Below are 24,711 nucleotides of genomic sequence, written 5' to 3'. Positions count from 1 at the left end.
GGTTAGGCTGCGGCCCGGGGGGATGGTGGTGGTATAGGCTGCTAGAGGTGAGGGGTATGGGGGACGGTAAGTATACTCACCTTCCCCTGTCGGGATTCTGAGCGCCTGCATTTCACTGACTGGCAGTGTACAGCACCGAGCACACCCTGGGGTGACACTCAGGGAGGAGACCGTACTGGGGAGTATGAGGCCGGGGAGACCAGGAGAGCAGCGGTGTCACCGCCTGCCCCGCCTGAGCCCTGCGCTAGGCCGCAGCGGCGTCCCTGTTGCCTGGTAACCGAGCGCGCCGGAAGTGGGGCAGACAGCGACTTCCGGACACGTTATGTTGATGGTTGCATCAGCGACTGAGCAGCAGGGACGGGATGGCGGCAGCTACCGGGGAGCAGGGTGAGTTGCCCGGGGGGTGATCCAGTGCCCAGCTGTCACTGGCTGCAGGGGCATGGGTGCCACAGCACTGATAGTCAGCTCTTCTGCCAACTCCTGAGGGGCAATCGCAGGGAATGCAGTGGGCGAACCCTTCCTGGGCAGGGCTGTATATATATATATATATATATATATATATATATATATTACACTCACCTTTCCAGTAGGGATATGTATGTATATATATATATATATATATATATATATATATATATATATATATATATATATACATACATACACTATTCAAGTACAGGTGCTGATCACTTCTGTTTATCATATGGTTACCCCCTTTCTATCTTAGTGGGTGAGGGGTGATTATCACTTCTGGGGCTGTAGATAGGATGTGTGCCAGCGGCGCTCTTAGACATTTGCAGTTACAGTGGAGAATCCTTCCAGAATTGCTCATTTTCCTGGTTCCTTTCATTGCTATGTATCTGGGTGTGAGGCTATGAGCGGGTTGGGCAGGGACATTGGCAGATACACCCATACACCCACATCTTCTCTATAGTATTGCGGCTGCTAGTGGAGGTCACCTAAGTGCACGATGGCTAAGGCGCAGAAGTATCTTTGGGCTGAACGTGCACATCAGTTTGGCGCACATGTGCCCAGCTTTCTGGGAGAAGCGCGCTGGTTTATGGAATGTGGCTTTGGTGGTGAAGCAGAAGTTTGCGCAGGGCAGTGGCAGTGTAAGGGCATCTTTGGCTATTTGCTGGCATTTGCCCCGTTTGCAGAGCATTACAATAGGAACAGCTATAAAGCATATGTGTATATGAAGAGTATATCCTGCACTGAATCTGTGTGTTGATGTACTGGTCACAGTAGGTTGTGTTGGGGTTGGTGTACACAGATGTACTGAATTCATATAAGCATTCTATCGCTTCTGTTCTCCTGTAGTTAGAAGATATTTGGAGCAGAGTATTTGATTAGTCCCCATGATGTTCCCAGATAGTGGGAAAACATTCAGATTCCTCCCACGCATTTCCTAGAAAGGTCAATGGAACCTTTCCCCTAAACACAGCTGTACAAGTGCTGACAGTCCTGCTAGGAGTCCCATCGTTTCATGAACCCCTATACGCCCTCCCAGACCCCGGGAGTGGGCATCGCAATCTGGTCTCCATTGCCTGTAGTTCCCTCTGAGTGATCACAGCTTCGTGACCATTTAGCTATAAGTAAGTGGTGGTAGTACGACAGTAACGCTTAGTAAAGGAATGAGGGTGAATTATATATTTCATGTATGTGACGGGGCTTTATTAGCCTTCGTAAATTGTATTTTCTTTATTTAAGTTTATTAAATATAAAAATTATTATTTCTATGCCCCAGTAATGTTTTTTTACCTCATTTCCTCTTGTGCAGAGAAAGTCATAGGGGCGAGAATGTTTTTGTATTTCTCCCTCATCCTTGGGAGACGCAGCTCACTCTTCAGCGGGGAACCAGTACCGAACTTCTGTACCACTGGGAAGAGAGTGCAGGGTGTAGAGGGGCGTCAGGTGGGGGCTCCTAGTTTTAGCAGCACCTGGTAGAGTCAGCTCAGTTTCTCAGTGTTGCTGGAACCTGCAGCTGGTGCTTTCCCTGAGTATCACCACCTCCTCGACCATTTCCCAGGTGATAACCCTCTGTAATAGCCATTATTTGGGGTGATGGCAGCTCTCAGAATGGTCATCGTGCTCCCTCTCCTCCTCCACTATCTTCCGGTCATGCTGATGGGGTTTGTTTCCCTGCTGCTCTTCCGCTGTATTTCCGGTAGCATCTTTCTGAGGGGTCCCAGCCGCACATTACTTATATGTGTGTGTGTGTGTGTGTGTGTGTGTGTGTGTGTGTGTGTGTGTGTGTGTATGGGGCTTGGGTCAGTGCATGGCACGTCATATGCTCCCTTGAATTGTAGGCTGCAGCGTTCTGCTTATATAATGGTGCCAGGGTGCGGCCTCTATTCCGAAATAACGACCAAATACAGCTGGTAGATATAAAGACCATATCCACATGCAGTGAAATGTACATCACTATTTCCTGTGCTTTACAGTTATTTTAAAATAGTCAAAACCATATAATGTGATTGCAATAAAAATACAAGTGTGCAATATCAAATTCTCCCTTGTTTCTATTGAGTTGTTTAGAGCCATGTTTTCTGAGCAGTGATGCAGGACTTCATCACATTCAGAAAACAGACAAATTAATATTTGCGGGGTAACCTCCCGATAGTGTACGGGAAATGTCTGTCTCCCGGCAGTTGCAGCTTCCGAAGGCTGGGAGAGAGCTTCTGTTGTCTTTTAATGCTCCCCCGTGGATCCTGCACTGCAGATTAATGTCAGTCATGCTCCGTATTCCATAGAGATTTTCCTGCAATACATTTCCATGAGTTGGGACATGTCTTTTAGCGTGCTCATCTGCTAAATCAAACAGTCCTCTGTACAACGACTGCTCAGTGCTAACCAGACGTATTCTGCGTCTCTCACTGCGGAATATGTTCGGTTGCCGCGTTACGGATTAGCCAGAGGAAATGTTCAGGATTTAGTTTCCTGTTATAGGAAATTCTACTTAAGAATCAGCTTCTCCGCTAAGGTCTGTTGTAGAACCTAGTGCTGGATCTCCATCGCTATCCGCTCTAAGGCCGGTGTGGGAGGTTTCGCTGTACGCTTTATGGCCCGTGGTTGGTTAGGCATTTGATTATTGGGGAACATTCTTTAAAGGCAGGTAATTGGTCTGCAGTGTATACAAGCAGGAAGCTGTGATTGGCATTTGCAGGTGTCTGGAGTCCAGTCCGTATAGCTGTCTGCTCTTTGTAGAAACCCTCCTTACTGATTTATTGTGTGCGTTGTCTAGCGACAGCTAAGGGCGGACTCCAGTGTTGGGTGAATTATTCATATGAAGATAATGGGCTATCAGGTACAACATTTCCCATATGGGCCGTGCACCAAATCACTAGACGGGTCATCCATAAGATACTCAGAAGGCCCAGATGCCATCATACCCTGGCAGCATTGCTGGGGCCAGTACTCTGCCTGTAAAGAACAATATTATTAATATTTACTTGTTACCACTGCCCCCAAATCATCAGGGGTACAGAGAGGAGTGATAGGGCCTGACGCGGAGGTCTGAGTAACGCAAACAAGAGTAAGTGACTGCGCACCTGGAACAATCCACGCAGCACTGCAAGGGGGGAGGGGTGGGGGGCAAATACTTTTTTTTGTATTTGCATGCAGGGTAAATACTGTCTGGTTTTGCATTTAGCCCACACATGCTAGACAGTTTTATATATAGCTTGGACACTCCCCTCTCATATCTCACTCTTTGTGTTTTAAATCTGCCCCACCTGCAGCACAGCATGGTATTGCGTCGGTGCACAGTTATTGTCTGTTTTGCGGTACTTCCAGCTCAGAATCAGGTCGTAGTGCAGTGGTTTCCAAACTTTTTTGAATCACGGCGCCCTAGAACATCAGAATTTTTTTCACGGCGCCCCTAGGCGAGAAATTTAGAAAGAAATATTCCATTAAGTAGATGGCGTTTATATGTCATCCTTAGGGTCAGTTGTGTGGTGAGGGACAAGATTTGCTTCTGTTTGGCCACATATTTTATGACTGGCAGCCACCAGCACTGGTTTTGCCTATTATATTGACCATGAATAATTTGAATTGGTCCTGGACCACCAACCCAGGGCACCCCTGCAAGTGTCCCGTGGCACCCCAGGGAGCCACGGCACACAGTTAGGGAAAGACACTACGGCAGAGGTTCCCAATCTGGTACAGACTTTGCTGAGCATACTGTGTAGACCAGACAGCAGTGACGGGAGACAACCAGACCGCACCCAGAATGATGAGACCTCTACGTGTGGGGATCAGATCGTTGATACACCAGCCGCAGCAGCAGGCAAATGTCACTGCATTTTATACTACACAACAAATGCTGCTGCTTCAGGATCAGAAATACTGACGTCCGCATCACAATTGTGCACTGATCTTATGAGACTTTTTTGACATGTGTTCCATAGGAAAACACAGGGTGATATCCCTCGCTTCCTGTGTGTTCTGGAAATAGCAGTTAGGTTAGCGTAGTCTGTGGGACCAGTCATTTGCGTCACACGGTGTGGACATTGTGTAAGAGAAACACAACATGGTCTGTTGATTGCGTTTGAGGTTCCGTGTGATGGATCTGCCCCCTCCCTAACCCACGGCTGGCCTGCGCACTGAATGTTCTGTCCCTTTCTTGCAGCTCTCAGCTACCGGTCTATCCTGAGCGTTAGTGACGAGGCGGCCCGGCTTTCGGCCTTGCAGGAGTTCCTTAGCACCCGCAGTTACATCCAGGGCTACACTTTCTCACAGGCCGATGTAGAGGTGTTCAGGCGACTGACGGGACCCCCGCCTGACCATTACTTCCATGTGGTCCGATGGTACAGGCACATAGCGTCCATATCATCCAGCGCGGTGCTGCAGAGCGACCCCAGTAGTGCGCAGTCATGTGAGTAACGAGATTGAGCATGCCTGTGATTGTGGGGGTCATTCCGAGTTGTTCGCTCGTTGCCGATTTTCGCAACGGAGCGATTAAGGCAAAAATGCGCATGGTTCGCAGTGCGCATGCGCTAAGTATTTTAACACAAAATTTAGTAGATTTACTCACGCCCGAACGAAGATTTTTCATCGTTGAAGTGATCGGAGTGTGATTGACAGGAAAGGGGTGTTTCTGGGCGGAAACTGGCCGTTTTCTGGGAGTGTGCGGAAAAACGCAGGCGTGCCAGGGAAAAACGCGGGAGTGCCTGGAGAAACTGGGGAGTGTCTGGGCGAACGCTGGGCGTGTTTGTGACGTCAAACCAGGAACGAAACGGACTGAGCTGATCGCAATCTAGGAGTAGGTCTGGAGCTACTCAGAAACTGCAAATAATTTTTTAGTAGCAATTCTGCTAATCTTTCGTTCGCTATTCTGCTAATCTAAGATACACTCCCAGAGGGCGGCGGTCTAGCGTGTGCAATGCTGCTAAAAGCAGCTAGCGAGCGAACAACTCGGAATGAGGGCCAGTGTGCGGTGATGCCCTTTCATGTATATTATATTTTAGGGTTACAGATGCACAGTAGATTATAACCCCATGGTTTTATTATATGTAACCATTGGATTAATACATTGAACTGTAGAGAACATCGATCATTTGTATTGATAGGCAAGCGGGTGTGCTTTTGTGTCCCTACACCCAGCTCCCATCTCTAAGACACCTGAAAATCTGTATTTGTTTCATACACTCTTCTAGAAAATCTTATAAAACAGTCGCTACAGATTGAGGTTATATGTGCGGGTCTGCAGCCTCCGCAGGGTGGTGACTGTGACCAGGGATATAGGATTCATCATTTCATGCTTTTCTAGGAAGACCAGGAAGAATCTGTCACTTGGGGACATGTTGGACATTTGCACATTTTCTGTAGTACGCTTGTAGTGCGGTCGGTGTTTGTATATTTAGCCATGAGCCACTTCTTCGTTGTGACCCTCGGTAAGAAGAGATTACTGGCTGTCGATTTCAGATTTATTTCCCCTTATGACTTTACTAGAGGAAGTCAGGAATATTGGGGTCGATTCAATTCGGCAAGTTATGAATAGCGCCGGGAGTTGGCTCCCAACGCTATTCAATTCAGCTCCAGTTAAGGCGGCGATGGCCCGTTCTCGCCGACTAAACAGGTTGAATTGTCGGGAGAACGGGCATTCCCCGACTTAACTCCCCGGCGAGAGGCTGATTCCCGACAGAATCAGCCTCGCGCCGGCCGCGAGGAAGCACTTTTGTCGGTTTTCTTCTCTCATCCCCCGGGGACGAGAGAAGAATTCCCGACAATTGCGGGTAACTAGCAGCTGAATTGAGTAGCGTCGGGAGCTAATTCCCGGCGCTATTCATAAGTTGCCGAATTGAATCGACCCCATAGAGTAGCAAACCGAAAACGGTCATTAACAGTAATTAGCAGATTAGGCTTTTGCAACCAAATCAAGAAATCAGTATTTATACCTGTGTCTGAATGTGGCCTTCAGTGACGGGATCAGGAGTGTCTGCGATTCTGCTTGTAGAACATGTAGTAAGGGTTAATCTCGTTAAGCAGTGGTTTCATCCGCTGGATTTACTGGGGCAAATATATTCGGTACTAAAGACACCTGATCTTGTATTGAAAACATTTGTCCCTTTAAATCCAGGATCTGAAGCTGCTGAAGACTTTGCAAAGTGTTGCTTAGTAATTTTAGCCACAAGTTCCTGTAATTATTAGCCCTATAGGAAGAGTGCATTACGTTTGTTCTGGGGTCTGTAGGCGGTGCACTCTTTGTGCCACGTGACATGCACTAGTGTTGTACCTAGAGGTGCCTGGCCGGGAAATCCTAGAACGTGTAGTACTTTGGCTTTTCCTAATAGGATTGGTATTGGAAGCTCTTTAGCTTCTTTAGTTGCTTAAACCCAACGTTAATCTTTACAGTGTGCGTACCGCACCCCAGTCCCACAAACATGAATCCCAAGGCACTCCCCAGTTTAGTGTGTATATAAAAGGGGTGGAAGTGATTTATTGGGGATCAGTCACACCTGCCAATCCCCTCTTTACAAGGTAAACCTACCATTCTTTGCAAGACCATGGCCGAAACCCCAAACCCTGCCCTCTCTCCTACCAATCCCACCATCCCTGGAACAAACGCCAAAATATCTTGCCATGCCGGTGTTTGAGGACGTCGGCCACCAAGATGGAGCTAAGAATTGGATCTTTGCTAGACACTTTATTTGTAAGGAAAGTTTTTAGTTGTTCTCCCCCCCCCACCTGTATATTGTCATTTAGTGTGTCACTTCATAGGCACACACATGTCACAGCATGGTGGTGCCGAGCGGAATAGGCAGCACAGACGTTTGTTTCTCACCAGGTTCCTGTCTGTGTGGAGTTTGTGTGTTTCCATGTGTGTATGTTTGTGTGGGTTTTCTCTGGGTGCCAAGGTTTCCTTCCACAATCCGAAAACACAACTGCACTATGTAGACAAAAGTGATTGGACACTGACAGCAGATAGATCAGCGGGATGTTACTGACGTCCGTACCGTGTATGTCCACCGCGGACAGTGATTACTGCAGACACCCTTAATGGCAAACTGTCCACAAGTTCCTGGACAACTGCAGGCGTATGTTCTGCCATTCCGCCTCAATCGCATTGACCAACTGCAACACTGAAGGAGGGCGAGTCTGTCTAGAACGTGTCGCTCCAATTCATCCCAGAGGTTCTCAGTGGGGTCAAGCTCTGGACTCTGAGCTGACCAGTCCATCCGGGTTACTGAATGTTCTGTATAGCAGTCCAGCGTCACCCTGGAAACGTGACATTGCGCAGCCTACGATGATCTGCTTTTCAACCTGTTAGCTCCTTCTAGCAAACTAGCAAATGATCTAATCAGTGCCCTTCTACACGTTTTATACCTTCACAAACACATGGCTGCTGCAGGAACACACCATAGCGTAGTAGGCTAATTGGCTGATGAATCAGTGGTTTTAAGAACGATATTTGATCTTTAGAACGATATTAATGGAAGCACACAGTTGTATGTCTGATGGCTCAGAGGCGTATGTTCCCCCTGGCCGTTTATCCGCATGGTTTTCAGGAGTGTCCCTTTAACACATCTTTATTTTCGAAGCAATAAAATCACTGCAGGAAAGACCATAAACTTGTCCTGTGTCCTTCCAAGTCTCTCCTTCCCTCCCTCCATATATGAATGTACTGTGTGTATGTATACATGTGTATATATGCGTATGTATGTAATACTAGACAGATATCACATCTTACAGTATGTGTCCCTAGATATAGACTATTATAGGCAAAATCCTAGCAGAGAACGTAGGTTGCGTTTCTGAACTGCACATGGCGAGTTCTGTACTATTCATCCTAGCACCCTGCACGCCTGTCTTTCCTGCCTGCGGCGTCATGCTCTGCTCTGGTGCTTCTAGCACACTCTGATCTGTCATCTCAGCAGAGAGTGGCACCTCGGGCAGGAAAGAGGAACTTATGGTGACTGTAGGACGAATAGTAGGGGATGGGGACTGTGGGACGAATAGTAGGGGATGGGGACTGTAGGATGAATAGTAGGGGATGGGGACTGTGGGACGAATAGTAGGGGATGGGGACTGTGGGACGAATAGTAGGGGATGGGAACTGTGGGACGAATAGTAGGGGATGGGGACTGTGGGACGAATAGTAGGGGATGGGGACTGTGGGACGAATAGTAGGGGATGGGGACTGTAGGACGAATAGTAGAGGATGGGGACTGTGGGACGAATAGTAGAGGATGGGGACTGTGGGACGAATAGTAGGGGATGGGGACTGTGGGACGAATAGTAGGGGATGGGGACTGTGGGACGAATAGTAGGGGATGGGGACTGTGGGACGAATAGTAGGGGATGGGAACTGTGGGACGAATAGTAGGGGATGGGAACTGTGGGACGAATAGTAGGGGATGGGGACTGTGGGACGAATAGTAGGGGATGGGGACTGTGGGACGAATAGTAGGGGATGGGGACTGTGGGACGAATAGTAGGTGATGGGGACTGTGGGACGAATAGTAGGGGATGGGGACTGTGGGACGAATAGTAGGAGATGGGGACTGTGGGAAGACTAGTAGGAGATGGGGACTGTGGGAAGACTAGTAGGAGATGGGGACTGTGGGAAGACTAGTAGGAGATGGGGACTGTGGGAAGACTAGTAGGAGATGGGGACTGTGGGAAGAATAGTAGGAGATGGGGACTGTGGGAAGAATAGCGGGGGATGGGGACTGTGGGAATAATAGCAAAGAATGGTGACTGGGAAGAATAGCAGGGGATGGTGAATAGCGGGGGATGGGGACTGCGGGCAGACTAGCGGGGGATGGGGACTGCGGGCAGACTAGCGGGGGATGGGGACTGCGGGCAGACTAGCGGGGGATGGGGACTGCGGGAAGAATAGCGGGGGATGGGGACTGCGGGAAGAATAGCGGGGGATGGGGACTGCGGGAAGAATAGCGGGGGATGGGGACTGCGGGAAGAATAGCGGGGGATGGGCATTGCGGAAGAATAGCGGGAGATGGGGACTGCGAGAAGAATAGCGGGGGATGGGGACTGCGGGAAGAATAGCGGGGGATGGGGACTGCGGGAAGAATAGCGGGGGATGGGGACTGCGGGAAGAATAGCGGGGGATGGGCATTGCGGAAGAATAGCAGAGTATGATGACTGTAGGACGAATAGTAGAGGATGGGGACTGTGGGACGAATAGCGGGGGATGGGGAGTGCGGGAAGAATAGCGGGGGATATAAGTTAACACGTTGGTCAGACCTGCTTATGGCTGTAATGTATGTTCAGCCCCCAGTAATGATCGTTCTCTGGGGTAAAATCGACGCTAACGGTGCCCTCTGATTGTCCTCCATACATGTGTGCTGTGTAGATTCTGTGGAAGTGTCATTAGTACAGTACCGGTGTGCAGCGATGTACTGTACAGTAATCTAGTCATGCTTCACTACTACTCTGTTCTTTACAGGCAAGGGGAGACGCACACAGCCTCCGTGGTCACCTCCAGAGGGAAAAGAACAACCCAGACTGCGCCTGTACAACAGTCTAACGCGCAACAAGGTACTTACAGTGCAAATGTGACAACTCTCTATAAGACCTGCGCTGTGAGTGACGCCGTACAGTAACAGACCATCCGGGACCTGCGCTGTGAGTGACGCTGTACAGTAACAGACCACCCGGGACCTGCGCTGTGAGTGACGCTGTACAGTAACAGACCACCCGGGACCTGCGCTGTGAGTGACGCTGAACAGTAACAGGCTGTCCGGGACCTGCGCTGTGAGTGACGCCGTACAGTAACAGGCCACCCGGGACCTGCGCTGTGAGTGACGCCGTACAGTAACAGACCACCCGGGACCTGCGCTGTGAGTGACGCTGAACAGTAACAGGCTGTCCGGGACCTGCGCTGTGAGTGACGCCGTACAGTAACAGACCATCCGGGACCTGCGCTGTGAGTGACGCCGTAAAGTAACAGACCATCCGGGACCTGCGCTGTGAGTGACGCTGTACAGTAACAGACCATCCGGGACCTGCGCTGTGAGTGACGCTGTACAGTAACAGACCACCCGGGACCTGCGCTGTGAGTGACGCTGTACAGTAACAGACCATCCGGGACCTGCGCTGTGAGTGACGCCGTAAAGTAACAGGCCACCCGGGACCTGCGCTGTGAGTGACGCCGTACAGTAACAGACCATCCGGGACCTGCGCTGTGAGTGACGCTGTACAGTAACAGGCCACCCGGGACCTGCGCTGTGAGTGACGCTGTACAGTAACAGGCCACCCGGGACCTACGCTGTGAGTGACGCCGTACAGTAACAGACCACCCGGGACCTGCGCTGTGAGTGACGCTGTACAGTAACAGACCACCCGGGACCTGCGCTGTGAGTGACGCCGTACAGTAACAGGCCACCCGGGACCTGCGCTGTGAGTGACGCTGTACAGTAACAGACCACCCGGGACCTGCGCTGTGAGTGACGCCGTACAGTAACAGACCACCCGGGACCTGCGCTGTGAGTGACGCTGTACAGTAACAGACCACCCGGGACCTGCGCTGTGAGTGACGCAGTACAGTTACAGACCACCCGGGACCTGCGCTGTGAGTGACGCTGAACAGTAACAGACCACCCGGGACCTGTGCTGTGAGTGACGCTGTACAGTAACAGACCACCCGGGACCTGCGCTGTGAGTGACGCTGTACAGTAACAGACCACCCGGGACCTGCGCTGTGAGTGACGCTGTACAGTAACAGACCACCCGGGACCTGCGCTGTGAGTGACGCTGTACAGTAACAGACCACCCGGGACCTGCGCTGTGAGTGACGCTGTACAGTAACAGACCACCCGGGACCTGCGCTGAGAGTGACGCTGTACAGTAACAGACCACCCGGGACCTGCGCTGTGAGTGACGCTGTACAGTAACAGGCCACCCGGGACCTGCGCTGTGAGTGACGCTGTACAGTAACAGACCACCCGGGACCTGCGCTGTGAGTGACGCTGTACAGTAACAGACCACCCGGGACCTGCGCTGAGAGTGACGCTGTACAGTAACAGGCCACCCGGGACCTGCGCTGAGAGTGACGCTGTACAGTAACAGGCCACCCGGGACCTGCGCTGTGAGTGACGCTGTACAGTAACAGACCACCCGGGACCTGCGCTGTGAGTGACGCTGTACAGTAACAGACCACCCGGGACCTGCGCTGTGAGTGACGCTGTACAGTAACAGACCACCCGGGACCTGCGCTGAGAGTGACGCTGTACAGTAACAGGCCACCCGGGACCTGCGCTGTGAGTGACGCTGTACAGTAACAGGCCACCCGGGACCTGCGCTGTGAGTGACGCTGTACAGTAACAGGCCACCCGGGACCTGCGCTGTGAGCGACGCCGCACAGTAACAGGCCACCCGGGACCTGCGCTGTGAGTGACGCAGTACAATAACAGGCCACCCGGGACCTGCGCTGTGAGTGACGCTGAACAGTAACAGGCCACCCGGGACCTGCGCTGAGAGTGACGCTGAACAGTAACAGGCCACCCGGGACCTGCGCTGTGAGTGACGCTGAACAGTAACAGGCCACCCGGGACATGCGCTGTGAGTGACGCTGAACAGTAACAGGCCACCCGGGACCTGCGCTGTGAGTGACGCAGTACAATAACAGGCCACCCGGGACCTGCGCTGAGAGTGACGCTGTACAGTAACAGACCACCCGGGACCTGCGCTGTGAGTGACGCTGTACAGTAACAGACCACCCGGGACATGCGCTGTGAGTGACGCTGAACAGTAACAGGCCACCCGGGACCTGCGCTGTGAGTGACGCTGTACAGTAACAGACCACCCGGGACATGCGCTGTGAGTGACGCTGAACAGTAACAGGCCACCCGGGACCTGCGCTGCTGCGCTGTGAGTGACGCCGTACAGTAACAGGCCACCCGGGAACGGTGCTGTGAGTGACGCCGTACAGTAACAGGCCACCCGGGAACGGTGCTGTGAGTGACGCCGTACAGTAACAGACCACCCGGGACTTGCGCTGTGAGTGACGCCGTACAGTAACAGACCACCCGGGACTTGCGCTGTGAGTGACGCCGTACAGTAACAGACCACCCGGGACCTGCGCTGTGAGTGACGCCGTACAGTAACAGGCCATCCGGGACCTGCGCTGTGAGTGACGCAGTACAGTAACAGACCACCCGGGACCTGCGCTGTGAGTGACGCCGTACAGTAACAGGCCATCCGGGACCTGCGCTGTGAGTGACGCTGTACAGTAACAGGCCACCCAGGACCTGCGCTGTGAGTAACGCTGTACAGTAACAGACCACCCGGGACCTGCGCTGTGAGTGACGCCGTACAGTAACAGGCCACCCGGGACCTGCGCTGTGAGTAACGCTGTACAGTAACAGACCACCCGGGACCTGCGCTGTGAGTGACGCTGTACAGTAACAGACCACCCGGGACCTGCGCTGTGAGTGACGCTGTACAGTAACAGACCACCCGGGACCTGCGCTGTGAGTGACGCTGTATAGTAACAGACCACCCGGGACCTGCGCTGTGAGTGACGCCGTACAGTAACAGACCACCCGGGACCTGCGCTGTGAGTGACGCCGTACAGTAACAGACCACCCGGGACCTGCACTGTGAGTGACGCTGTACAGTAACAGACCACCCGGGACCTGCGCTGTGAGTGACGCTGTACAGTGACAGACCACCCGGGACCTGCACTGTGAGTGACACTGTACAGTAACAGACCACCCGGGACCTGTGCTGTGAGTGACGCTGTACAGTAACAGACCATCCGGGACCTGCGCTGTGAGTGACGCCGTACAGTAACCGACCACCCGGGACCTGCGCTGTGAGTGACGCTGTACAGTAACAGACCACCCGGGACCTGCGCTGTGAGTGACGCTGTATAGTAACAGACCACCCGGGACCTGCGCTGTGAGTGACGCCGTACAGTTACAGACCACCCGGTACCTGCACTGTGAGTGACGCTGTACAGTAACAGGCCACCCGGGACCTGCGCTGTGAGTGACGCTGTACAGTAACTGTCAGACCACCTGGGACCTGCGCTGTGAGTGACGCCGTACAGTAACAGACCACCCGGGACCTGCGCTGTGAGTGACGCTGTACAGTAACAGGCCATCCGGGACCTGTGCTGTGAGTGACGCCGTACAGTAACCGACCACCCGGGACCTGCGCTGTGAGTGACGCTGTACAGTAACTGTCAGACCACCCGGGACCTGCGCTGTGAGTGACGCTGTATAGTAACAGACCACCCGGGACCTGCGCTGTGAGTGACGCTGTACAGTTACAGACCACCCGGGACCTGCACTGTGAGTGACGCCGTACAGTAACAGGCCACCCGGGACCTGCGCTGTGAGTGACGCTGTATAGTAACAGACCACCCGGGACCTGCGCTGTGAGTGACGCCGCACAGTAACAGACCATCCGGGACCTGTGCTGTGAGTGACGCTGTACAGTAACTGTCAGACCACCCGGGACCTGCGCTGTGAGTGACGCCGTACAGTAACAGACCACCCGGGACCTGTGCTGTGAGTGACACTGTACAGTAACTGTCAGACCACCCGGGACCTGCGCTGTGAGTGACGCCGTACAGTAACAGACCATCCGGGACCTGCGCTGTGAGTGACGCTGTACAGTAACAGACCACCCGGGACCTGCGCTGTGAGTGATGCTGTACAGTAACAGACCACCCGGGACCTGCGCTGTGAGTGACGCCGTACAGTAACAGGCCACCCGGGACCTGCGCTGTGAGTGACGCTGTACAGTAACTGTCAGACCACCCGGGACCTGCGCTGTGAGTGACACTGTACAGTAACAGACCACCCGGGACCTGCGCTGTGAGTGACGCCGCACAGTAACAGACCATCCGGGACCTGCACTGGGAGTGCCGCTGTACAGTAACAGACCACCCGGGACCTGCGCTGTGAGTGACGCTGTACAGTAACAGGCCACCCGGGACCTGCGCTGTGAGTGACGCTGTACAGTAACAGACCACCCGGGACCTGCGCTGTGAGTGACGCTGTACAGTAACAGACCACCCGGGACCTGCGCTGTGAGTGACGCTGTACAGTAACAGACCACCCGGGACCTGCGCTGTGAGTGACGCAGTACAGTAACAGGCCACCCGGGACCTGCGCTGTGAGTGACGCCGTACAGTAACAGACCACCCGGGACCTGCGCTGTGAGTGACGCTGTACAATAACAGGCCACCCGGGACATGCGCTGTGAGTGACACTGAACAGTAACAGGCCACCCGGGACCTGCGCTGTGAGTGACGCTGAACAGTAACAGGCCACCCGGGACCTGCGCTGCTGCGCTGTGAGTGACGCCGTACAGTAACAGGCCACCCGGGAACTGTGCTGTGAGTGACGCTGTACAGTAACAGGCCACCCGGGAACGGTGCTGTGAGTGACGCCGTACAGTAACAGGCCACCCGGTACCTGCGCTGTGAGTGACGCCGTACAGTAACAGACCACCCGGGACTTGCGCTGTGAGTGACGCAGTACAGTAACAGACCATCCGGGACCTGCGCTGTGAGTAACGCTGTACAGTAACAGACCACCCGGGACCTGCGCTGTGAGTGACGCCGTACAGTAACAGACCACCCGGGACCTGCGCTGTGAGTGACGCCGTACAGTAACAGACCACCTGGGACCTGCGCTGTGAGTGACGCCGTACAGTAACAGACCACCCGGGACCTGCGCTGTGAGTGACGCCGTACAGTAACAGACCACCTGGGACCTGCGCTGTGAGTGACGCCGTACAGTAACAGACCACCTGGGACCTGCGCTGTGAGTGACGGCGTACAGTAACAGACCACCCGGGACCTGCGCTGTGAGTGACGCCGTACAGTAACAGACCACCTGGGACCTGCGCTGTGAGTGACGCCGTACAGTAACAGACCACCCGGGACCTGCGCTGTGAGTGACGCCGTACAGTAACAGACCACCCGGGACCTGCGCTGTGAGTGACGCCGTACAGTAACAGACCACCCGGGACCTGCGCTGACCTGCGCTGTGAGTGACGCCGTACAGTAACAGGCCACCCAGGACCTGCGCTGTGAGTGACGCTGTACAGTAACAGGCCACCCGGGACCTGCGCTGTGAGTGACTCCGTACAGTAACAGACCACCCGGTACCTGCACTGTGAGTGACGCCGTACAGTAACAGACCATCCGGGACCTGCGCTGTGAGTGACGCTGTACAGTAACAGACCATCCGGGACCTGCGCTGTGAGTGACGCCGTACAGTAACCGACCACCCGGGACCTGCGCTGTGAGTGACGCTGTACAGTAACAGACCACCCGGGACCTGCGCTGTGAGTGACGCTGTACAGTAACAGACCACCCGGGACCTGCGCTGTGAGTGACGCTGTATAGTAACAGACCACCCGGGACCTGCGCTGTGAGTGACGCCGTACAGTTACAGACCACCCGGGACCTGTGCTGTGAGTGACGCCGTACTGTAACAGACCACCCGGTACCTGCACTGTGAGTGACGCTGTACAGTAACAGGCCACCCGGGACCTGCGCTGTGAGTGACGCTGTACAGTAACTGTCAGACCACCTGGGACCTGCGCTGTGAGTGACGCCGTACAGTAACAGACCACCCGGGACCTGCGCTGTGAGTGACGCCGTACAGTTACAGACCACCCGGGACCTGTGCTGTGAGTGACGCCGTACTGTAACAGACCACCCGGTACCTGCGCTGTGAGTGACGCTGTACAGTAACTGTCAGACCACCTGGGACCTGCGCTGTGAGTGACGCCGTACAGTAACAGACCACCCGGGACCTGCGCTGTGAGTGACGCTGTACAGTAACAGGCCATCCGGGACCTGTGCTGTGAGTGACGCCGTACAGTAACCGACCACCCGGGACCTGCGCTGTGAGTGACGCTGTACAGTAACTGTCAGACCACCCGGGACCTGCGCTGTGAGTGACGCCGTACAGTAACAGACCACCCGGTACCTGCGCTGTGAGTGACGCTGTACAGTAACAGGCCACCCGGTACCTGCGCTGTGAGTGACGCTGTACAGTAACAGACCACCCGGGACCTGCGCTGTGAGTGACGCTGTATAGTAACAGACCACCCGGGACCTGCGCTGTGAGTGACGCTGTACAGTAACAGACCACCCGGTACCTGCACTGTGAGTGACGCCGTACAGTAACAGGCCACCCGGGACCTGCGCTGTGAGTGACGCTGTACAGTAACTGTCAGACCACCCGGGACCTGCGCTGTGAGTGACGCCGTACAGTAACAGACCACCCGGTACCTGCGCTGTGAGTGACGCTGTACAGTAACAGGCCACCCGGTACCTGCGCTGTGAGTGACGCCGTACAGTAACAGACCACCCGGGACCTGCGCTGTGAGTGACGCCGTACAGTAACAGACCACCCGGGACCTGCGCTGTGAGTGACACTGTACAGTAACAGACCACCCGGGACCTGTGCTGTGAGTGACGCCGTACAGTAACAGACCACCCGGGACCTGCGCTGTGAGTGACACTGTACAGTAACAGACCACCCGGGACCTGTGCTGTGAGTGACGCCGTACAGTAACAGACCATCCGGGACCTGCGCTGTGAGTGACGCTGTACAGTAACAGACCACCCGGGACCTGCGCTGTGAGTGATGCTGTACAGTAACAGACCACCCGGGACCTGCGCTGTGAGTGACGCTGTACAGTAACAGACCATCCGGGACCTGCGCTGTGAGTGACGCCGCACAGTAACTGTTAGACCACATGGGACCGTGGTGCTCTGTACCTTACAGCTAATTAAACTGCCACATAGAATGAGACTCTTTGGGGGGAATTCAAATGTTTGAAAAAGTCAGTTGGGTGTCTGTTTTTTCCTGTCTAATAGACAGGAATAAATAGACTTTTCAAACATTTGAATTCCCCCCATAGTGTGACAGGTTACTGCAGTGGTAACCAAGCCCTTTTGAATCGCGACCCCCTAGAGTATCCGTTTTTTCACAGCGCCCCTGGGCCAAACGTTTCTTATTGAGAAATTTTAAAAAAATATTAACTGAAGTAAATTGTGTTTCTCTGCCATCCACTAGGGGACACTGGAGTTCATACAGCTGGGGTGTGAAGAATGGAGACCGGAGGTGGCACAATATATGCAAATAAATTGAAGTGCACAACTGGCTCCTCCCCCTTCACGCCCCTCTTCCTCCAGTTTGAAAAATTGTGCTGAGGAGGAAGAAGCACATGAGGCAGCTCAGGCTCCTCTTAGGATTTTATTTTATTTAAAAACATAGAAAGAAGTGCAATAACCTACTCCCAGCCAATAAAGGGTGAGACCACGGTTTTCGGTTACTCTGAGGAGTAATCGGTGACCAAGATCCGGTCACAAAGGATCCGCTGATCACACTGGGGAGCGCAGTGAGTATTTCCTTCCCCTGCAGCGTCTCAGCGAATAGATTAGATTCCGGGTATCGCACACTCTCTCTCCCGCAGCAGACATACACTACAACTGCTCACTAAAAACCCGGTTCCCTGCTCCCAGCAGCAGAGGCCTCGCAGCCCGTGACCTAGCAACCGGCGGCTAGCACTGCGTTTCCAGTCAGTTTAGGCTGCCGGAGAAGCGATGAGTCAGGCAGCGACGCAGGTCCTTGCTGGACGTAGTGCTGAGGGGGACGCGGAACGGGACGTCTCTGAGATAGGAGCACCTACTTATGGCTTCAAAACCACCATCCAAAAACACAAAAACTTATTATGTTTGTACAAAATGTGACAAGAAGAGCACGCGTGTGGGCAGCGCCGGGGTGTGCGACACAGGCTGGGAGCAGTAGTTCCCATAGTTTGTGGCAAAGTGCCTTGGCAAATTTGTCCAAGGAGATGGTGGCATCTCGTAGGCAACATCAGGAATGGGCTGCGGGATTCTCTAAAACCATGGAGAAATTTATGATAAGACTTACCCCCACGACACAGGTTGAGAGACCTGTCCGAACGGCAGTCAAAAGACCCCTTCAGGTAGTACAGGAGGAGTCAGAGGAAGAAGAAGGCCCTTTGGTAGATGATGAGGACAGGGAGCCGGGGGAGGAGATTGTAGATATTTCACCGTCGGAAGAAGATTCCGATATTAAGGGATTAGAATCCCTTATTGACGCCGTGAAACAGGTCCTTGGCTTCAAGGAAGATGAAGTCAAGGAACCGGAAGAATTTGATTTGTTTGAGTCCCAAAAGCCTCAAACAGACGTATTTCCTATACCCAAGTCGCTGCAAGAACAGATGGGTAAGGCCTGGAAACAGGCTGAAAAAACATTTACAGTTGCCAAAGAAATTTACAGCTAACTATCCTCTACCGATAGCGGTTATGACAAAGTGGGAGAGCCCACCAGTGGTAGACGCTTCCATAGGTAGATTGTCCAAGAAGACAATTTTACCTATTCCCAATGTTACTACATTAAAGGATGCCTCTGACCGCAAGTTGGACACAGCACTTAAGTCCATTTTTGTTGCAGCGGGAGCATCACATAGACCAGCGTTAGTGAGTGCCTGGGTTAGTAAGGCTATGGGGCCTTGGGCTGGTCAGATAGTCAGTGCGGTTTACGGAAGACTGACCAGGAAGAGATTTCCCGGTTAGCAGAACATATCCGCGAGTCAGCCTCCTATCTCTGCCAGGTGGTAAAAGATGCTACTAGAATAGCATCTATGCATCTGCAGTGTCGGCAAGGCGCATTTTATGGCTCAGAGAGTGGCAGGGGGATTCGGAATCCAAGAAGGCGGTAGAGGCCATACCGTTCCTAGGAGATGCCTTGTTCGGTCCAGAATTGGACTAATGGACCTCACATGCTACTGCGGGAAAATCAACCTATTTGTCTATTCCATATCCAAAATACACACCCACGACCAGACGAGGGTACTCGGGACCAACTTTCTCTTCGTTCAGAACTCAATCCTTTCGCGCCAGGGGTAGAGGTTATGGAGGACCATCCTGTGGTAATAGAGGCAGAAGACGTTCCCAGTCAACCGGCCGAAAACAGGACTCTTAGCCCTCGGAAAAGACTGGCAGGACGGTCTCCCAGCTCACTTTGGTTCTCCCAAGGTGGGCGCACGGTTGACGGTGTTTTGGAAAGCCTGGCCGAAACCATTCCAGAGATCGGGGTCAACAATATTATTTCCCAGGGTTACAAAATAGAGTTCCTCATGCGTCCTCACAGCCAATTCTTCACTACGGGTCTACCTCAGTGCCCTCTAAAGGCAAGGGCATTGAAATCGGCTATCCTAAAGTTGATCTTATCAGAGGTCAAAGTGGCAGTGCCGGTACTATAGAGAGGATTGGGAATTTATTCAAATCTTTTTGTTGTACTCCAACCAGACGGGTCAGTCAGAACCATTCTAAATCTGAAGGTCCTAAATCCATTTCTCACATTTTACCGCTTAAAGATGGAATCAATACAGTCTGTCATAGCTGGTTTGGAACAAGAGGGATTCATGATGTTGATGGACATAAGGGACGCGTATCTGCACGTGCCAATCTGGACACCACACCAAGTGTATCTGAGGTTTGCGGTGGAGAAGAACCACTATCGATTCAGAGCGCCTCCGTTCGGTCTATCCTCAGCTCCAAGGATATTCACGAAGATCATGGCAGTAATGGTGGCAAAGTTACGATCCTTGGGAGTAACTATAATACCATACCTGGACAACCTTTTTATCAAGGCCCCAGCTCCAGACATCCTGATCAGACATGCGGAATTGACTCATCAGGTCCTAACTCAGCACGGTTGGATGATACATTTCAAGAAATCCAACTTAAGTCCCTCCCAAAGACTTCACTTCTTGGGTCTGGTTCTGGATACGACTCGGCTCAGGGTCTTTCTTCCAGCAAACAAGATGCAAGATATCAGGCGTATGATTCAACAGGTGCTGCAGAATCCGAAGGTATCTCTACACCTTTGCATAAGGCTTCTGGGGAAGATGGTAGCATCTTTCTAAGCAATTCAGTATGGCGGACTTCATTCGCGAACGTTCCAGATGGAACTAATCTCACAAGGGGAAGGCAGACCTCTTTCTTCACAGGAAGATCCGCCTGAAGTCTCAAACCAGAATTTCGTTGACTTGGTGGTTAATACACAGGAACCTGGCAATGGGGAAGAGGTTCGGAATTTGGGATTGGATCATTTTGACGACGGATGCATGTCTAAGAGGTTGGGGCGCAGTCCTGGGCGAGCACCAGTTTCAAGGGAGATGGTCTCCCTGTGAGAGTCATCTCCCCATAAATGTACTGGAACGCTGAGCGATCTACAATGCTGTCCTTCAAGCAGAGAGCCTGGTCAAAGGTCAACATGTGAGAATTCAAACAGACAATGTCAGAGCGACGGCTTATATATTCCAACAAGGAGGAACAAAGAGCCGAATGGCTCCAAAGGAAGCGGCAAGAATCCTATACTGGGCAGAAAATCGCGACATAATTCTGTCGGCAATCTTCATTCCCGGAGTAGACAGCTGGGAGGCGGATTATCTTAGCCGTCAGGACATGCACCTAGGAGAGTGGGGCCCACACTTTCAGGTATTCAATATGATTGTAAGACGGTGGGGGTTACCTCAGGTGGATCTCATGGCCTTCCTACACAATCATCAACTTCCGAACTATGTCTCCAGGTCAAGGGATCCGAAGGCAGTGGCAGTGGATGTGTTGTCACTTCCTTGGCGTTACAATCTAGTATACATATTCCCACCATTTCCATTTCACACCATTTCACAGTTTTGAAGACGGTAAAAAGAGAGAGAATGTGGGTAATCCTAATAGCTCCGGACTGGCCGCGCAGGATTTGGTATTCAGATCTGAGGAGTCTTCTGACGGAGGAGCCTTGGAGGTTGCCACAGAGCGAAGATCTGTTGTCGCAGAGTCCATTCCTTTATCCATACCTGAACCATCTTTGTTTAACGGCCTGGCTCTTGAGACAAAATTTTAAAGGAAAAGGGTTTTCCTAGTTTGGCGATGCCTACCATGATTGCAGCAAGGAAGACGGTTACGGCGGCTCACTATCATAGAATTTGGAAGAGATACATGGATTGGTGCCAACCTAAGGGTTGGAACCCCAGACAGTTCCGTTTTAACAGATTATTGCGGTTCCTCGAGGGTGGTTTGAGATTGGAATCTTTGAAGGTACATATCTCGGCCCTTTCTATTTTCTTTCAGCAACGTCTGGCTTCCTTGCAGGGTATGTTGAGGCTTCAACCACCTTTTCGTCCTCCCACGGCTCTGTGGGATTTGAATCTGGCTTTAGAATTTAAGATTTGACACTTTTGAAACGTTGCAAAGGGCTGACCTTAAATATGTGTCTTGGAAGACTGTTCTGTTGCTCGCTTTGGCTTCAGCGAGGAGGGTCTCGGAACTAGGAGCCTTATCTTGCACAAGTCCTTTCTTGGTGTTTCATGAGGATAGAGCAGAACTTCGTACTAAAGCGGAGTTCCAAGGTAGTTTCGAGTTTTCACATCAACCAACCTATTGTGGTTCCATCTTTTGGGATGTCGGATGGCGATAGCTCGCTGGATGTCGTAAGGGCACTAAGAGTGTATGTACGAGCAACTAAGTATCTGAGACGGTCAGATGTGTTATTTGTCTTGTATAGTGGGCCAAAATGGGGTTGGCCGGCGACAAAGCAAACCTTGTCAAGGTGGATGAGACTTGCTATCCAACAGGCTTATGTGGCTAGTGGTAAGAAGGTCCCATTTGGGTGAGGGGTCACACCACCAGATCAGTAGGGACTTCTTGGGAGGCTGTCAGGGGAGCCTCTACGAGTTAGCTTTGTAGGGCTGCTACGTGGTCTTCGGCCCATACCTTTACTTGTTTTCATAAGTTTGACACGTTTGCGGCTAAGGATTCCACTTTTGGCCGTTTGGTTCTCCAGGCTTCGGACAGCACTCCCGCCCATGGGAGTATCTTTGGGACGTCCCCAGCTGTATGAACTCCAGTGTCCCCTAGTGGATGACAGAGAAAGGAAGATTTTGGTACTTACTGATAAATCTTTTCTCTGAATCCACTTGGGGACACTGGATGCCCGCCTCGGTCCTGCCTGCCTGTGTGTGTTCTTGTTAATTTGCTTCTATCTGGTTTTCTGCTTGGTTAAGAATTGTTTGTTTACAATGTTGTTGGTTTACGCCATGGCGTGTATGCTTCCTTCCTGTATATCTTTCTCATGTCCCCTATTCTCTCCGGACAGTTTTCCAAACTGGAGGCAGAGGGGCGTGAAGGGTGAGGAGCCAGCTGTGCACTTCAATTAATTTGCTTATATTGTGCCACCTCCGGTCTCCATTCTTCACACCCCAGCTGTATGAACTCCAGTGTCCCCGAGTGGATTCAGAGAAATCGATTTATCGGTAAGTACCAAAATCTTCTTTTTATATGTCATCCATAGGGTCAGTTATGTGGTGGGGAATAATATTTGCTTCTGTTTGCCCACATATGTTATAGCTGACAGCCACCAGCACTGGATTTACCTATTACGTTGACCATAAATAATTTGAATTGGTCCTGGACCACCAATTCAAGGCACCCCTGCACGTGCCCCGAGGCACACCGTTTTAGAACCACTGGGTTACGGTCTAGTTCTGGGCATGAACATATAGCAATGGGACGTTCCATTCCTCCTTTCATTGATGGCGACGTTATACGGTTCTCTAACCCCAATACGCTCCCTCTCTACATGACCGCTTGGTATGGCTACACTGTTACTAGTGACTACTCATTCTCTCTGGGTGTAACCTGGGCTTCTGCTACCTGAGGCACAATGCAGACTGACCGTGTGTTCTGTTCCTGCAGGAGGTGTTTGTGCCGCAGGATGGTAATAAAGTCACGTGGTATTGCTGTGGACCAACCGTGTATGATGCCTCTCACATGGGCCACGCCAGGTGCGTATATATAAATGAGGCCTATTGTCATCTGTGTGGCATCGTTACAGGATTGCCAAGTATCCAGTTATATCATAATATGCACTGTTTGGGCTCATTGAGTGCAATATAATGTGTGTGTGTGTGTGTGTGTGTGTGTGTGTGTGTGTGTGTGTGGTTCCACTCACATGGATCTATACATAAAGACTACAATACACAAGGGACACTAATATCTGTATAAATAATATACGTGTCCGCAGCGAATGCTGGTGTCATTGCCTCGATGTTACTTGCATCTGAAAGGAATAATTGTACATTTCCTAAATATAAGAAATCACTCTCCAGGTTTCTCTAACCTGTGTAAAAGAACTCAGCATGCGGCTTTTTATATGGCGACCTCTGATGTTCCGGGCAGTTACAGTAGGGAGAGACTGTGACCTCTGATGTCCCGGGCAGTTACAGTAGGGAGAGACTGTGACCTCTGATGTCCCGGGCAGTTACAGTAGGGAGAGACGGTGACCTCCGATGTCCCGGCCAGTTACAGTAGGGAGAGATGGCGACCTTTGATCCGGGCAGTTACAGTAGGGAGAGACGGTGACCTCTGATTTCAAGGCCAGTTATAGTAGGGAGAGACTGTGACCTCTGATGTCCCAGGCAGTTACAGTAGGGAGAGACGGTGACCTCTGATGCCTCCGGGCAGTTACAGTAGGGAGAGACGGCGACCTCTGATGTCCCAGCCAGTTACAATAGGGAGTGACCTCTGATGTCCCGGCCAGTTACAGTAGGGAGAGACGGTGACCTCTGATGTCCCGGCCAGTTACAGTAGGGAGAGACTGTGACCTCTGATGTCCCGGTTGGTTACAGTAGGGAGAGACTGTGACCTCTGATGTCCCGGTTGGTTACAGTAGGGAGAGACTGTGACCTCTGATGTCCCGGTTGGTTACAGTAGGGAGAGACAGTGACCTCTGATGTCCCGGTTGGTTACAGTAGGGAGAGACTGTGACCTCTGATGTCCCGGTTGGTTACAGTAGGGAGAGACTGTGACCTCTGATGTCCCGGTTGGTTACAGTAGGGAGAGACTGTGACCTCTGATGTCCCGGTTGGTTACAGTAGGGGAGAGACGGTGACCTCTGATGTCCTGGCCAGTTACAGTAGGGAGAGACGGTGACCTCTGATGTCCCGGGCAGTTATAGTAGGGGGGAGACGGTGACCTCTGATGTCCTGGCCAGTTACAGTAGGGAGAGACGGTGACCTCTGATGTCCCGGTTGGTTACAGTAGGGGAGAGACGGTGACCTCTGATGTCCCAGGCAGTTACAGTAGGGAGAGACGGTGACCTCTGATGTCCTGGGCAGTTACAGTAGGGAGAGTCTGTGACCTCTGATGTCCCGGGCAGTTACAGTAGGGAGAGACGGTGA

General features: G+C 52.2%; 1 protein-coding gene across 2 annotated transcripts in view; it reads left to right on the top strand.

Moving 5' to 3' along the window:
• Positions 1-282: 282 nt before the first annotated feature.
• Positions 283-24,711, top strand: part of CARS1 (cysteinyl-tRNA synthetase 1) — a 69,784-nt gene continuing 45,355 nt past the window's right edge. The window contains exons 1-4 of one of the 2 annotated variants that reach the window (XM_063946324.1): positions 283-387; positions 4,631-4,876; positions 9,911-10,002; positions 23,228-23,316. In XM_063946324.1, the coding sequence (XP_063802394.1) occupies positions 363-387; positions 4,631-4,876; positions 9,911-10,002; positions 23,228-23,316 (452 nt within the window). In that variant the 5' untranslated portion in view covers positions 283-362. The remainder of the gene's footprint in view (positions 388-4,630; positions 4,877-9,910; positions 10,003-23,227; positions 23,317-24,711) is intronic. The other variant, XM_063946325.1, reaches the window with a different exon arrangement.

The sequence above is a fragment of the Pseudophryne corroboree genome, chromosome 11 (assembly GCF_028390025.1).
Source record: "Pseudophryne corroboree isolate aPseCor3 chromosome 11, aPseCor3.hap2, whole genome shotgun sequence".
Taxonomy (NCBI): domain Eukaryota; kingdom Metazoa; phylum Chordata; class Amphibia; order Anura; family Myobatrachidae; genus Pseudophryne; species Pseudophryne corroboree.
Note: the sequence above shows the minus strand (reverse complement) of the source record. Positions and strands in the feature narration are given on the sequence as shown.